The 12331-nt window shown below is 37.3% G+C and overlaps 2 protein-coding genes across 2 annotated transcripts in view; both read left to right on the top strand.

The window, feature by feature from the left end:
- LOC107732166 (proline-rich protein 12-like) overlaps positions 1-8491 on the top strand; it is a 22302-nt gene extending 13811 nt beyond the window's left edge. Inside the window, exons 5-11 of the mRNA XM_016543435.1 lie at positions 977-1162; positions 1248-1938; positions 2716-3209; positions 3322-3438; positions 3771-3904; positions 5500-5915; positions 8400-8491. Of these exons, the coding sequence (XP_016398921.1) occupies positions 977-1162; positions 1248-1938; positions 2716-3209; positions 3322-3438; positions 3771-3904; positions 5500-5915; positions 8400-8491 (2130 nt within the window). The remainder of the gene's footprint in view (positions 1-976; positions 1163-1247; positions 1939-2715; positions 3210-3321; positions 3439-3770; positions 3905-5499; positions 5916-8399) is intronic.
- A 2166-nt stretch (positions 8492-10657) lies between these two features.
- Positions 10658-12331, top strand: part of LOC107732164 (proline-rich protein 12-like) — a gene marked incomplete at its 5' end in the record, with an annotated part of 5076 nt that continues 3402 nt past the window's right edge. Inside the window, one exon of the mRNA XM_016543434.1 lies at positions 10658-10864. Coding sequence (XP_016398920.1) covers positions 10658-10864 — 207 coding nt within the window. The remainder of the gene's footprint in view (positions 10865-12331) is intronic.

The following is a 12331-nucleotide window of genomic DNA, read 5'->3' as shown; positions in this document are numbered from 1 at the left end:
TCACACGCTTGAGGTATTCGGCCAATCACAACGCATTGGATAGCTGGCCAATCAGAGCACACCTCGCTTTTTCAGACTGATGAGCTTTGTAAAAATCGACGCGTTTCAGAAAGGCGGGGCATAGAGGAGAAACAATAATGTACAGTATGTGGAAAACAATGTGTTTTTTTAACCTTAAACCGCATAAACACATTTCATTACACCAAATACACAAAACAATGTTCTTTTTAGCAGCATCATATGACCCCTTTAACTAGTGTAACGGACTTTTACCCCCACCCTGCTTCATACTACAGTGACCTTAATAAGTCTTTAATACATTAGCTCATCAATTAACATGATTTCTGCCCGAGTCCCGTCGGATTGCATCGGCTGTGGGGATGAAGACGACAACTCCCATGATTCCACACTCAGTCACGGCGTCATCAAACTACGCCTTTGTTTCTTGTTTGTTTTGAATATGCGCCCTCTAGCGACGAAAACTTACATATTGTGCCTTTAATTAGAAATGCTTTTGATTATTATTTATTAGTTATTTATATTAATAGATTATTATTTATTTGTAAATTAATGGAAAACAGAATTTGGTAAAAATACAACTGAATTTGAGAGAAAAAAGTATTGCATAGGGCCATAAATGTAATTTTTGTTAAACTTTCAATAAATTGCTGTTATATTTTGCAAGTTTCATTATTTCAATTAATTAGACATGCTTTTTAATTAATAACATTAAATTTAACCATTAAAACAGAGTCTAGAAAAATTAAAATGGTAAAAACGGAATCCACAAAAATTTAAACGGAAAAAAAATGGAATTTGGAAAAAAATAAAATGGAATTTGGGGAAAAATAAAATGGAATTTGGGGAAAAATAAAATGGAATTCATAGGGCCCTACTAATAGTTATTGAATGATGAGACAACTGCTTTGATAACATTCCAGGTTATTTTCTATAATGTCTTGTTTCCCTTTATTAGATTAAACTTCCTATTGGAACCATGTCATCTTCTGATGCTTTGTTGCGGACAGACTCCTTGTCAGGCACTGATCCGGCTCTCTCAGATGGTTCCCTTGGTTCAGCACCCTCTTTAGGATTGAGCCCTGGGACTCCCGGAGTGCCTGACATGAACAGACCTCAAGACAAGAAGTCCAAATCCCATGAGGTATGAGAATGCAGTGTAAAGTTGTGTTCATGAGCATATTCTTATGCTTTTTTATCTAACGATAAATTCTGTCCTTTACTTTTAGTTGGAAGAGAGAGACTCAGAGAAGACTGGCTTTGTTGCCTCATTTCTAGATTTTCTTAAGTCTGGAAAAAGGCCATCAGGAATGTCAACGGGCTCAGCTAACAGTGCTGGAAATGAAGATGCGTCTCCTGGAAAAAGTGGAGGCATTCGCCCATTATCCCCTCAACCGCTACCTCCCCCAGCTGCTGCAGCCATATCTGGATATGGAGATGGTGAAAGTGATGGAGGACTGTCTTTGGGTGGCTGTCCTAGCCCATGCAAGCGCTTGGATGAAGAGCTGAAAAGGAACCTTGAGACATTGCCCTCCTTCTCGTCCGATGAGGAAGACTCCGTCGGAAAGAACCAAGACCTGCAAAAGAGCATCTCCTCTGCAATCTCTGCTCTGTATGACACTCCGCAGCTCACCTCCTCAATGCAGCCTCCTTCACTTCCGTCATCCCCTCCTCCACCTCCTCCGGAACCACTGACACCAACACAGCAGCCACCAGCCCTCAGCCCTCAACCACCACTACATACACACCCGCCCTCGCATGCCCCCACCCACTCTGTTGAGCCTGCAAGATTGCAAAGAGAAGAGCAGGAAGAAGAAATGGAAGAAAAATTGAAGGATGTAGACGAGATTGTGGCGCAAGACCAGGAAGAAAAGGAGAAAGTCCCTGATATGGAGCTGCTGAGTGTCCCCAAATTTGGAGGTGAGGCTCATTTTTGGAAAGTAGGATGAATTAAGCAGCTTTCGCAAACACCTGTGCTTTGTTAAAGGGATAGTTCACCCAAAAATGAAAATTGTCATTAATTACTCACCCTCGTGTTGTCGGAAACCCGTACGACCTTCGTTCATCTTCGGAACACAAATTAAGATATTTTTGATGGGATCCAAGAGCTTTCTCTAACCCAGCATAGACAGCAAAGGAACTACCACGTTCAAGGTCCAGAATCGTAGGAAAGACATTGTTAAAATAACTGTAATTTTATGAAGCTACGAGAATACTTTTTGTGTGCAAAGAAAACAAAAATAACGACTTTATTCAACAATTTCTTCTCTTCCAGTCAGATACTCACGTATGTGTCGTAGTACTCTCGTGAGAGTTGTTATTTTTGTTTTCTTTGCACACAAAAAGTATTCTTGTAGCTTCATAAAATTAAGGTTGAACCACTGATGTCACATGGACTATTTTAATGATGTTAAAACGATGTTTCTGGGCCTTGTGGTAGTTCTCTTGCTGTCTATGTAGGGTCAGACATCTCCTGGGTTTCATCAAAAATATCTTAATTTGTTTTCCGAAGATGAATGAAGGTCTTACGGGTTTGGAACGACACGAGAGTGAGTAATTAATGACAGAATGTTCATTTTTGGGTGAACTATCCCTTTAAAATAGGGCATTATTAAGACACAATTGAATACTTGTTTGCTGTTCTTTTGTTAATACTGTGGGAAGCTGAAAATTGAAGAGTACTCTTCTCTCTTGCAGACTCACCCAAAGAAGCTATCGAAGCCCAAGCTCCCCCGTCTCTCCCTCCAGTTTCCCCATCATCCCCTGCTCCCTCCTCCACCTCCTCGGCATCACCTCTTCCACCCCTCCCCCTTCCCTCTCCTCTCCCTCAACAGGAGGACAGTCCTTCCCCCTCTCAGAAATCACCACCACAACAGTCCTCGCCTCCACCCAGTCCTGAGGTTTCCTCTGTGCCTGTCCTCTCTCCTCTACCTCCTCCTCCTGCAGAGCCTCCTCTATCCTCTAGCCCACCTTCGCCCAGTCCACCTCCGGTACAGGAATTTATTGCAGAGCCCGCCTCTCCTGAAGAGCCCCCTGCACCTCAGATTTTACCGTTGCACTTGGCACAGAAACAGAGCGGTGCTGCCATTGTTGGCGAGACTGATGAGGATGAGAGTGAGAGTGGAGGTGAGGGTATTTTCAGAGAGAGGGATGAATTTGTGGTACGGATTGAGGACATCAGGAGTCTGAAGGTACATCAGTGCATTCTGTTTCCTTTTTAGATCTTTGCCAGCATGTGCATTATACATATATGTATTGTTTATGATGTGGTATGTAGGTTTAATTTGGTGTGTCTCTCCCTAGTTGGCCCTGCAGACAGGAAGAGAGCCACCTCCCATTTGGCGTGTACAGAAAGCTCTGCTCCAGAAGTTTTCCCCCGAGATTAAGGATGGACAGAGACAGTTTTGTGCCACTAGTAATGTGAGTCATGACCAATCACATCATTTGTAAATAGATGCACACAATGTTTCAGCTATTTCTGCTGTTTATTTATTTTTACTTCTTATTTATTAGTGCTGGCAAGCATCACTGTTATTATTGTGATTTTACAAAACTTCTACTTGTAATGTTACTATTAATTTTCAGAATGAGCAGACTTTCTATTTTTGTCTAATGGAACTGTCCCTTTAAGTGACGGATGATTCTGTGCTTTGTTTTTGCATTTGTATGAGGTGAATTTTGTGTCACTGTAAGTTTCTAATGTTATGTCCTCTTTTGCCCCCTCCTCCTCAATTTCTCTGCTTCCTTCTCAGTATCTGGGTTTCTTCGGGGATGCTAAAAAGCGCTACCAGCGGCTATATGTGAAGTTTCTGGAAAACATAAACAAAAAAGACTACGTGAGGGTCTGTTCCCGTAAGCCCTGGCACAGACCTACTGTCAACCTGAGGTATTTCGACCCCTTTATCTTGCTGTCTTGTTAAGTCAATGAGAGTGACTTCACACACAGACAACATTTGAGTGTAGACATGTGCCGGTATTCGGTAATGCGATATATCACGGTAATGAATATGCACGATATTGTTATCGTTGGCACTTCTAAATACCGTGAATAATTATATATTACAAATGATTCAGAATTTTGAATGCATTTTAAGAATACTTTCCCCATCAACTGGTCAAAATGCACAACACCGCTGTATGCTGCGTGAAAGATGCGTGCGCACTCTGACCTAAACAAGCACGGACGAGAAGCGCATGGCGGAACATGTAAGAGACGCTCTGGATGAAAGCGCACTTTCACTCTCTGACAGCAGATGGCGCTAAACTGCAGAAATAATAATAATAATAATAATAATAATAATAATAATAGCCAAATACTTAAATATTTAGACTTAATAGGCTATTTATTTTCAAACTTGTTTTACATTTTAATCTGGACTACAACATGCCCTAGATATTGTTTGAAAGTGTTTTGATTCTTTATTGTTCGGTCACACTTTACATTAGGGCTTCATTAGTTAACATTAGCTTTTGCTCATTGTGAATGTTAATGCATTAACTGAGGTTAACTAATGAGGTCTTATTGTAAAGGGTTCTTTTGCTCTTTAATCTGTGTAAAACTTTTAACTTTATACATTTTTCTGTATTGCTTTATTGCATTTAAATGTTCAGTTATTTTTGTTATAAGAAAAAAGTTATTAAACCTGTTATACTGTATTATGACAGCACTTTTGTTTTTAAACTAAATTTCAATATCGTGATAATACCGTATACCGTAATAAAAGCATTAGTATTTAATCGCAACATGAAAATTTGATACCGGCATATCCTTATTTGAGTGTGAAGGCATCTCCTAAAAAATGGGTTCAGACTACCAAGGCACCAATGAATTATGCCTAATGATCTAAAACAGATCAGAATGAGCTTTATTGATACTGTTACTTCACTCCTTTCAGCTTCCAAATCCAGCAATATTAAAAAAAAATTCCACCAGCCATTAAATTGCATACACAGGATTGTGAGAAATCATAGGCAAATGTATCTCTTTAAAAGCCAGCAGATGCAGGCATCTTTGTAGACAGGATATTGTGCAAATGTTAGATTGGCATATCTTGTTCCCTCATCGTACTACATGTGAGGGCAGCATTTTACAGATTTCAGACACATCCTATTTGACTGTTCGCACCAAGAACCACAACAATAAAGTTTTATTAATCATACTAATTTTATGAGAACAGGGAAATCCACACCACCGCTATAAAAACAAGGAAATAGAGGAACAATATCACTGGAATCACTTTTAGAAATTTTTTTTTTCCACCTGATGAATGATAAAAACATTGACAGCCAATCAGAATCAACCCAAACTTAAAGAGCTTGAGCACGCTGTCATATGTTGGTGTGGATGCTGATATGGTTACTTAAATGTCCCTTAATGGTTACATTTGATGGCCCTTAATGTTTATTCATCTAGGGTAGTGTAGTTTGCATGTTTTGTACTGTTGACATGCTTGATAAAGGTGTTGTTTTTTTACTTTTTAGGAGACAGTCTCAACCACTCCCGAAGTTAGCGCCACCCCCCAACAACCAGACTCCCTTAGAGAGGACTGAGAAAGACAGAGAGAAGATTAAGGAGCCGCGGGAAAGCCGTGAGAAGAACAACATTCGGCTAAAGGAACAGCGGGACAAAGAAAAAGTGCTTAAAACCAAGGAGAAGGAAGAAAAGAAAGAGAAAGAAAAAGAGAAGAAAGCCTCACCTCCTCCTCCGCCACCTCAGAAGTCTGAGAAACGGGCAGCGGTGACAGAACGAGGGAAGGTGAAGGAGAAGAAGACTGAACGCTCTGCCAAACCTCAGCCGCCAAAGGTGAAGGCTGATCCTCCGCCCAAGAAACGCAGGATGTGGCTGAAGGAGGTACCCTCGTCCTCAGACTCGGACTCCTCAGCAAGTGAGGATGAAAGTGAGTATACTTTTAACGTGTGTGGCATGTAGTGGTCGACCGATATATCGCCGATATTTGGCATTTTTTAAATATCAGCACCGGCCGATACGTTTTTCTGCTTGGCCGATGCGTTTTGTGGTTCGTGGACTTTTATTTTGACGGCGCGTCCCCCTGTAGTGAAAATCAAGTTTTTTATGTTGTTTATTTGTCTATGTGGTGTTTTAATATGCTTTTAGACAAACCATGTGCCAATCCATTAATCAACACCATTGCTGAGTATTTTCTCCTTAAAACTGTAGTTTCCCAAAGGCTGACCCAGAAATATGGTTTGAAACAGCCCTCGGTTTGCTACGTCACAAACCAATAACCAATCACGTCAAGGGATAGATTCCTATCACTAGCATGCAAAATATACCAATACCAGCACAAAACCAAAAATAAATTAGAGCAAAAAAACCCTTGAAGCCGTGGTTTAATATGAATTTAGAACCGCTAACTTGCATTATAACCCGTGGCAACAGTGTAAAAGTAGCCCGGAGTCAGACCCACCTCTCCCGCATCGGCGTCTGCACTTCACACGCGTATGCTCGCGGGCGCGAATTAACAATCACAAACGGCTGCATTCGAGTCTTCAAGGCATTTTAGGACACAACATCAAGTAAGTAACTTTAATGAATGTTAAAGTATTCACTGTAGTTGTCCGCTATTAAAAACATAGTTTTATCAGTCATTATCCGTGTATGCCATTGTTTTGTGTTTACTACAGTTCAGTGGATCAGGAAGCGCTGGCTGGTGTGACTGAGTGGAGGCGGGACTAATTTGCATATTCATAGATTCGCGTATAGTAAATGAGGCAAGGGTGTAGCGTTACATTCAAGCTATTTTAAGGGAAAATGAGAAAATTTTCACAAGAAAAAAACATTTAAATATGTCATTTTGATTATCAAAGATAAGTTTTAAGGGATAATATATTTGACCACAGGGGGACTTTAAACAAAGGAATTAAAATGTATGCAAAAAAGTATTATAATGATTGCTTTTATGTTGTTAGTAATAGAAAGGCAAACATTATAATACTTTCTCGTTTGCGGTCAGCGTTCAGCAAATACACATTTATATCATTTAAACAAATCTTTGAATGACTAATGAACATCTAATTTCAAAAACCTTGCAAACTTAGTCGAATCCAGCTGTGAGATCTTGTGAAGTGTGCATTTGTATTCCTGCATGATCGCGTGTACTCTGCATGACGGTCGGTCCGTGTGAATTGAATATGGACAGGAGGAGAGTCCGGCTTCACTGAGACACGCGATCGACAAACTTTAAACTCGTGATTTCAAATTATGCTGCGCTTCATGCTTTTGCCCAATGTCATATTCATGTCATTTTCACTGTGTGCTGTATGTAAAATGAGTGTTACCTTGGCTTTATTTGAAAAAATGTGATTCCCAATGCACACAAACTTCCCAGAATACTGAGTGACCTGTTGGTTACAGTGTTTACATCCTTTTTAATTAGATTTTTATTAAATATTTATTTATTTGTGAAAAATACTTTGTCATTTAAAGTATAAGCATGTTTATTTTACACATTTATAATCCATTTTTTAATCCATTTTCAAATTATTTCAAATTTCTTAAATATTAAATAAAATTATATCCGCTTTATATCGGCCATCGGCCACCCTGCTTTCCAAGATATCGGCATCGGCTGTCAAAAAACAATATCGGTCGACCACTAATGGCATGCATTTGTGACAAATTGACAGAAAACCATCACATTTATTAATTTATTATATTTTACCCAGAAATTAAAAAGAAAAAAAAGGAAATTATGTTTTGCATAGAAAAGAAAAGCTCAGTTCAGTTCAACTCGTAGTCCATTTACATTAAAACAACATACAAAATTATAACCATACATATTACCATATGTTATATTACCATACATAAAATTAAAAGCCCCTAAAAAAAAATTTTTTTTTAAAATAATTTGTACCAGATTTTTTGCATTGTGACATAATTTGCTCGACTTTCTCATTACTGTACTGTAAAGTTATTCTTATTTTCATAATCTGAAAATTTAATTATTATAAATAATTTCACCTAGATTTTATTTTTTGCTCTTAATGTCTGCAGATATTAATAAAACATTTAAAAATTGCATTACATCCATTTTTTTTCTAAGAAACATCAAGAATAATGGAGATAATATATTTTAACTAAATAAATGAAAACTTGTATGTTCATTACTGTAATCAAAACTTTGTTGGAGGAATTGTTGAAGGCATAATTGTCATGAAAATATTGTCTAAAAAATGTACAATTTTACTTTTTTTGTCTTAAATATATGCTTGAATATAAAATCTTTTTTCTTTGGATTTTCAGGTGAAATGTGACTGGTTTTTGTGCAATTCGAATGCAAAATGACTTAAATTAAGTAGGCAGTGTACAGTTAAGATGGTGGGTTGTTGTGAATGTAACTTGATGTGTGTCTGTCCAGCAGTCTCAGTGAAAGCGGGCCTGAACACACGAGCAATGCGTGAGATGTACCGGAGCTACGTGGAGATGCTGGTGCCCGAGACGCTCAGGCCCTAGCCCGGCCCGTGTCTGACAGCTTATAAGAATTACCGGCCCGAGCCCGTCTTTTTTCCCCCTTCTCCTAAAACAGCTTATACTACTGTTTCAGCTATTAAAATAGTTCAGTTTTGTATGTAATGGCAAAGTTATTATATTTCGTTTCGTTTTTTTTATTAAGTTCATTTAGAAAAACATTTGGAGCATTTTTTTGTTCATTAAATATAAGTTTTTGTTTTTTAAAGTAACGACCAAGCCGCCAATGGCAGACAGTGAGCCTATGTTTGATCAATTTATCATCACGACTTGCCTAAAATAAAATTTATAGATATAAAACAGTTCAAACGTATAAATGGTAATTACTTTTGCCGGTGCTTTGCGGCAAACTTAAGCCTATTGCGTGCATTTGAACGCAGAACTGTTCAGCTGCGCTGACGGCATGCACCATGCTGCTGCTGCTGGTGGGACAATAAAAACCGTCGAGCCGTAGATCACCGTAGATCTTTACAGTCGCGGCAGCACGGTCTCGTGTTGTGTCCACCAGTGCAGCAATTTTTTTCATCACTAATTGATGGATGTCTAAAATATAAAAATAAGGAGAAGCCTAAAACAGGCCCGAGGTCCGGCCCGCGTCTGACGTGAAAATTGTCCCGAAGCCCGGCCCAAGGGCCGTAAAAAAGTCAGGGCCCGTTGGGCCCGGGCTGAAATACAGGGCTCTACCGTTCATGCTCATGAAACAGCAAAGTCCACTCAAAAATCGAGCCTACAGGAAACATCGATGTAGTACAGTATTGTTTCTGTCTGCAATAGCCCTACTGTGTTGTAACATGGTGTGGTATATGGGCAACTCTGGTAACGCTGCCCTCTCATTCATTGATCTGCTAACCGCTATGTTATGTTCACGTGTTCTGATAATAACAGCTTTCTAGGACTAAACATTATTTGGATAATTGGTAAAAAAAAAAAAAATTTTTTTAAATATCTTAACCCTACTGTTAGACCTACCTGAAAAACTAAAAAGCAATTTATTTAATTCGAAGGCCTGTCGTTATTTTTTATTTGTGCTATCATTATTAATTTCTTTATTTAAATACAGTGAGTGAGCAAAAATTTGTGAGATTTTAAAATGCATCTGATTACAGCGATGTGGATGTTTGCACGAGCTCTGCAGTTTGGTACTCCAGTAAAGTCCAGTCACGTCACGTTTATTTATATAGTACTTTATGCAATAGATAGCCTTAAATCAAGCAGCTTTACAGTATTAAACATGAAAAACCAGAGTCAGTGTCGCTTTCAGTTAGAATTACAACTTGATTTTCTGTTATAACGCAGCTCTCCAGTGTGGAGCTAGCTAATGATAAAATAGTTTTATTAGTGGGGGAAAAACGTTTCATTAAAGTTATAGTTTGGTTTGCAGAGATCAAAGCTTGATCTAGCTCAGGACTGTTTTGATTATCATAACCCTATAAGGTATTTTAAGAGAGATTGTTGTGAATAAAATAGTTTATCCAAAAATAAAATGTCTTATCACTTAACCTTTATTTTGTTTCTTATCCATATGACTTACAAAAAGAGATTTTAGGCAGAATGATGTGTCATTCGGCTACTTTCTCATATAGCTAATTAAATGGTGCATAAGTGTTTCTCTGCTCATTTCTCTCTCATTTTGTGTGCCAAAATATTTATTTGTATAAATTAATTGTAATTAAATAATATGACTTTCAAAAGCTGAAGTGATTACGTTAATTCATTTGTTAGAATATGTATAACTCAATATATTAACTAATTGCAAAAGATGAATAATCAAAAAATGTCTACTGATTAACCAGCGGAATAATCGACGATTAGTCGATTAATCGTACTAACAATCGGTCGATTAATCGATTACCAAAATAATCGTTTGTTGCAGCCCTACTTAGCAAGAGTGACCACGTTTTGAAAATCAAGTACTTTCAAGCACCTTTTCTTTTTTCCAGCATCTTTTTTTTTTTTCAAGGACTTCATATAATCTGTTTTTCTTAGTTGATTTGTTTCTCACATTTTTTTTCATCATTCACAGTATATAATATATGAAAAGAATTCAGACTATGGACAGAATTTAAACTAAGTTAAATGTCTACTTGATATTCATTAATGCATTTTATACTACGGGGGGGCGTTGAATGCTTGAATCTGATTGGCTAACGGACGTTCTACGGTGTGTTTACCTTGTTTGAACCCTGTCGCAACCATTTTGAATTTCCTTGTGTTTCTGCTCCACAGGAAGCTCTTCACACTTTCCCTCAGATTACGGCGGAGTCCCTGGACTCAGTGACGGTGAGGGTCAGACTGAGTGGTGAATGCTACAACCGCAAAACCCTGAACCGCATCAAAAAGAGTGTTCCCAAACCACAGGTCAACAAAACCTTCATTTTTTGCTGCAAACATCTGAATCTGATTTGATTATGGCAGCTTCACTGCCCTACCCCTTCATTTTTAAATAGAACGAATAGGACTGTCTATTTATTCTTTATTTACTTTATTTGATTTCATATATTATTATAAAAAAAAAAAAGAATGCTTTTATTCATCAAGGCTGCATTATATTAATCAAAAGTGACAATTCCAGAAAAAATGTGTCACCGTTTCCACAAAAATAAAGTCTTTTCAAATTTAGTATTAATCAGAAATGTTTCTTGAGCAGCAAATCAGCATATTAGAATGATTTCTGAAGATCATGTGACACTGAAGACTGGAGTAATGATGCTGAAAATTCAGCTTTGCATCAGGAATAAATTACATTTTACAATATTTTCAAATATAGAACAGTTATTTTACATTGCAATAAAATTTCATGATTATTATTGTTAACGTTTACTATTTGTACTGTGTTTTTCATTAAATAAATGCAGCCATGGTGAGCAAAAGAGACATTTTTCAAAAATATCTTGGCAACCCTAGACTTTTTTTTTAATGGTGGTGTATTTTATTAGTCAATAAATGCGGGTGCAATTTTAAATTATTCAATAATTGAAATTATTTTATTAGCTTTATTAACTAATGATGAACTAATGATAATGATGTTTTTTTGTTTGTTTATTTAGCTTACTTGTTGAGAAATACAGAACACAAGCAGCATATATCATATAATTAAATAAATATAAAAATATTTTAAATCCATTGACAGCCCTAATAATTAACAGTGACAATGTAGAAAGGATAAAAGAATTACCGTATTGACCCGAATATAAGACGATGTTTTTTTCTTGGAAATACATCTGAAAAAACGCGGTCGTCTTATATTCAGGGTCTAGACTTTGACATGTCAATAATACACCCACAACACTAGGTGGCGCCAAATACGCATAAAACGAGTGTGCCATGAAATACGTAATGTAATGCGTGTTGTAAAGATCGCGAATAAAAACAAAAGAAAAAGAAAACCTCACAGCTGCACAAGTCGTGACTGTCAGGTTAGCCTGATGGGACCAAACTCCCTTTGTGATTTTAAAACGTAAGACAGAACCCAGATTTGAAGACTACAGTAAGATTTAACTTCGACTGTTAATAAGATTTTGGTAGGCTAATATTAGATGGATAGCCTAAATGTCCTAATTCAGATGGGCTATGTTTTTTTTTTTTATGGTATATCAAAAAGTGTATATTTTTAAAATGTGATTGTTGGTACATTTTACCAGTTTTTACCATACTTTCAAAACAAAAATTAAAATAGGAAAAATATGCAATATGAAAATAATTGAAGACAAAATGTGTTTTACTGAGAAAAAACAAGATGTGGTTTTTAAAAAGCCTTTTTCCAAAAGGTACATCTGGAAAAAGGGGGGGGTCGTCTTATAATCAGGGTCGTCTTATATTCAGGCC

The sequence above is a fragment of the Sinocyclocheilus rhinocerous genome, unplaced genomic scaffold (genome assembly GCF_001515625.1).
Source record: "Sinocyclocheilus rhinocerous isolate Xijiao unplaced genomic scaffold, SAMN03320098_v1.1 scaffold1541, whole genome shotgun sequence".
Taxonomy (NCBI): domain Eukaryota; kingdom Metazoa; phylum Chordata; class Actinopteri; order Cypriniformes; family Cyprinidae; genus Sinocyclocheilus; species Sinocyclocheilus rhinocerous.
The sequence above is the reverse complement of the archived record's forward strand: the minus strand, read 5'-3'. Positions and strand labels throughout refer to the sequence as shown.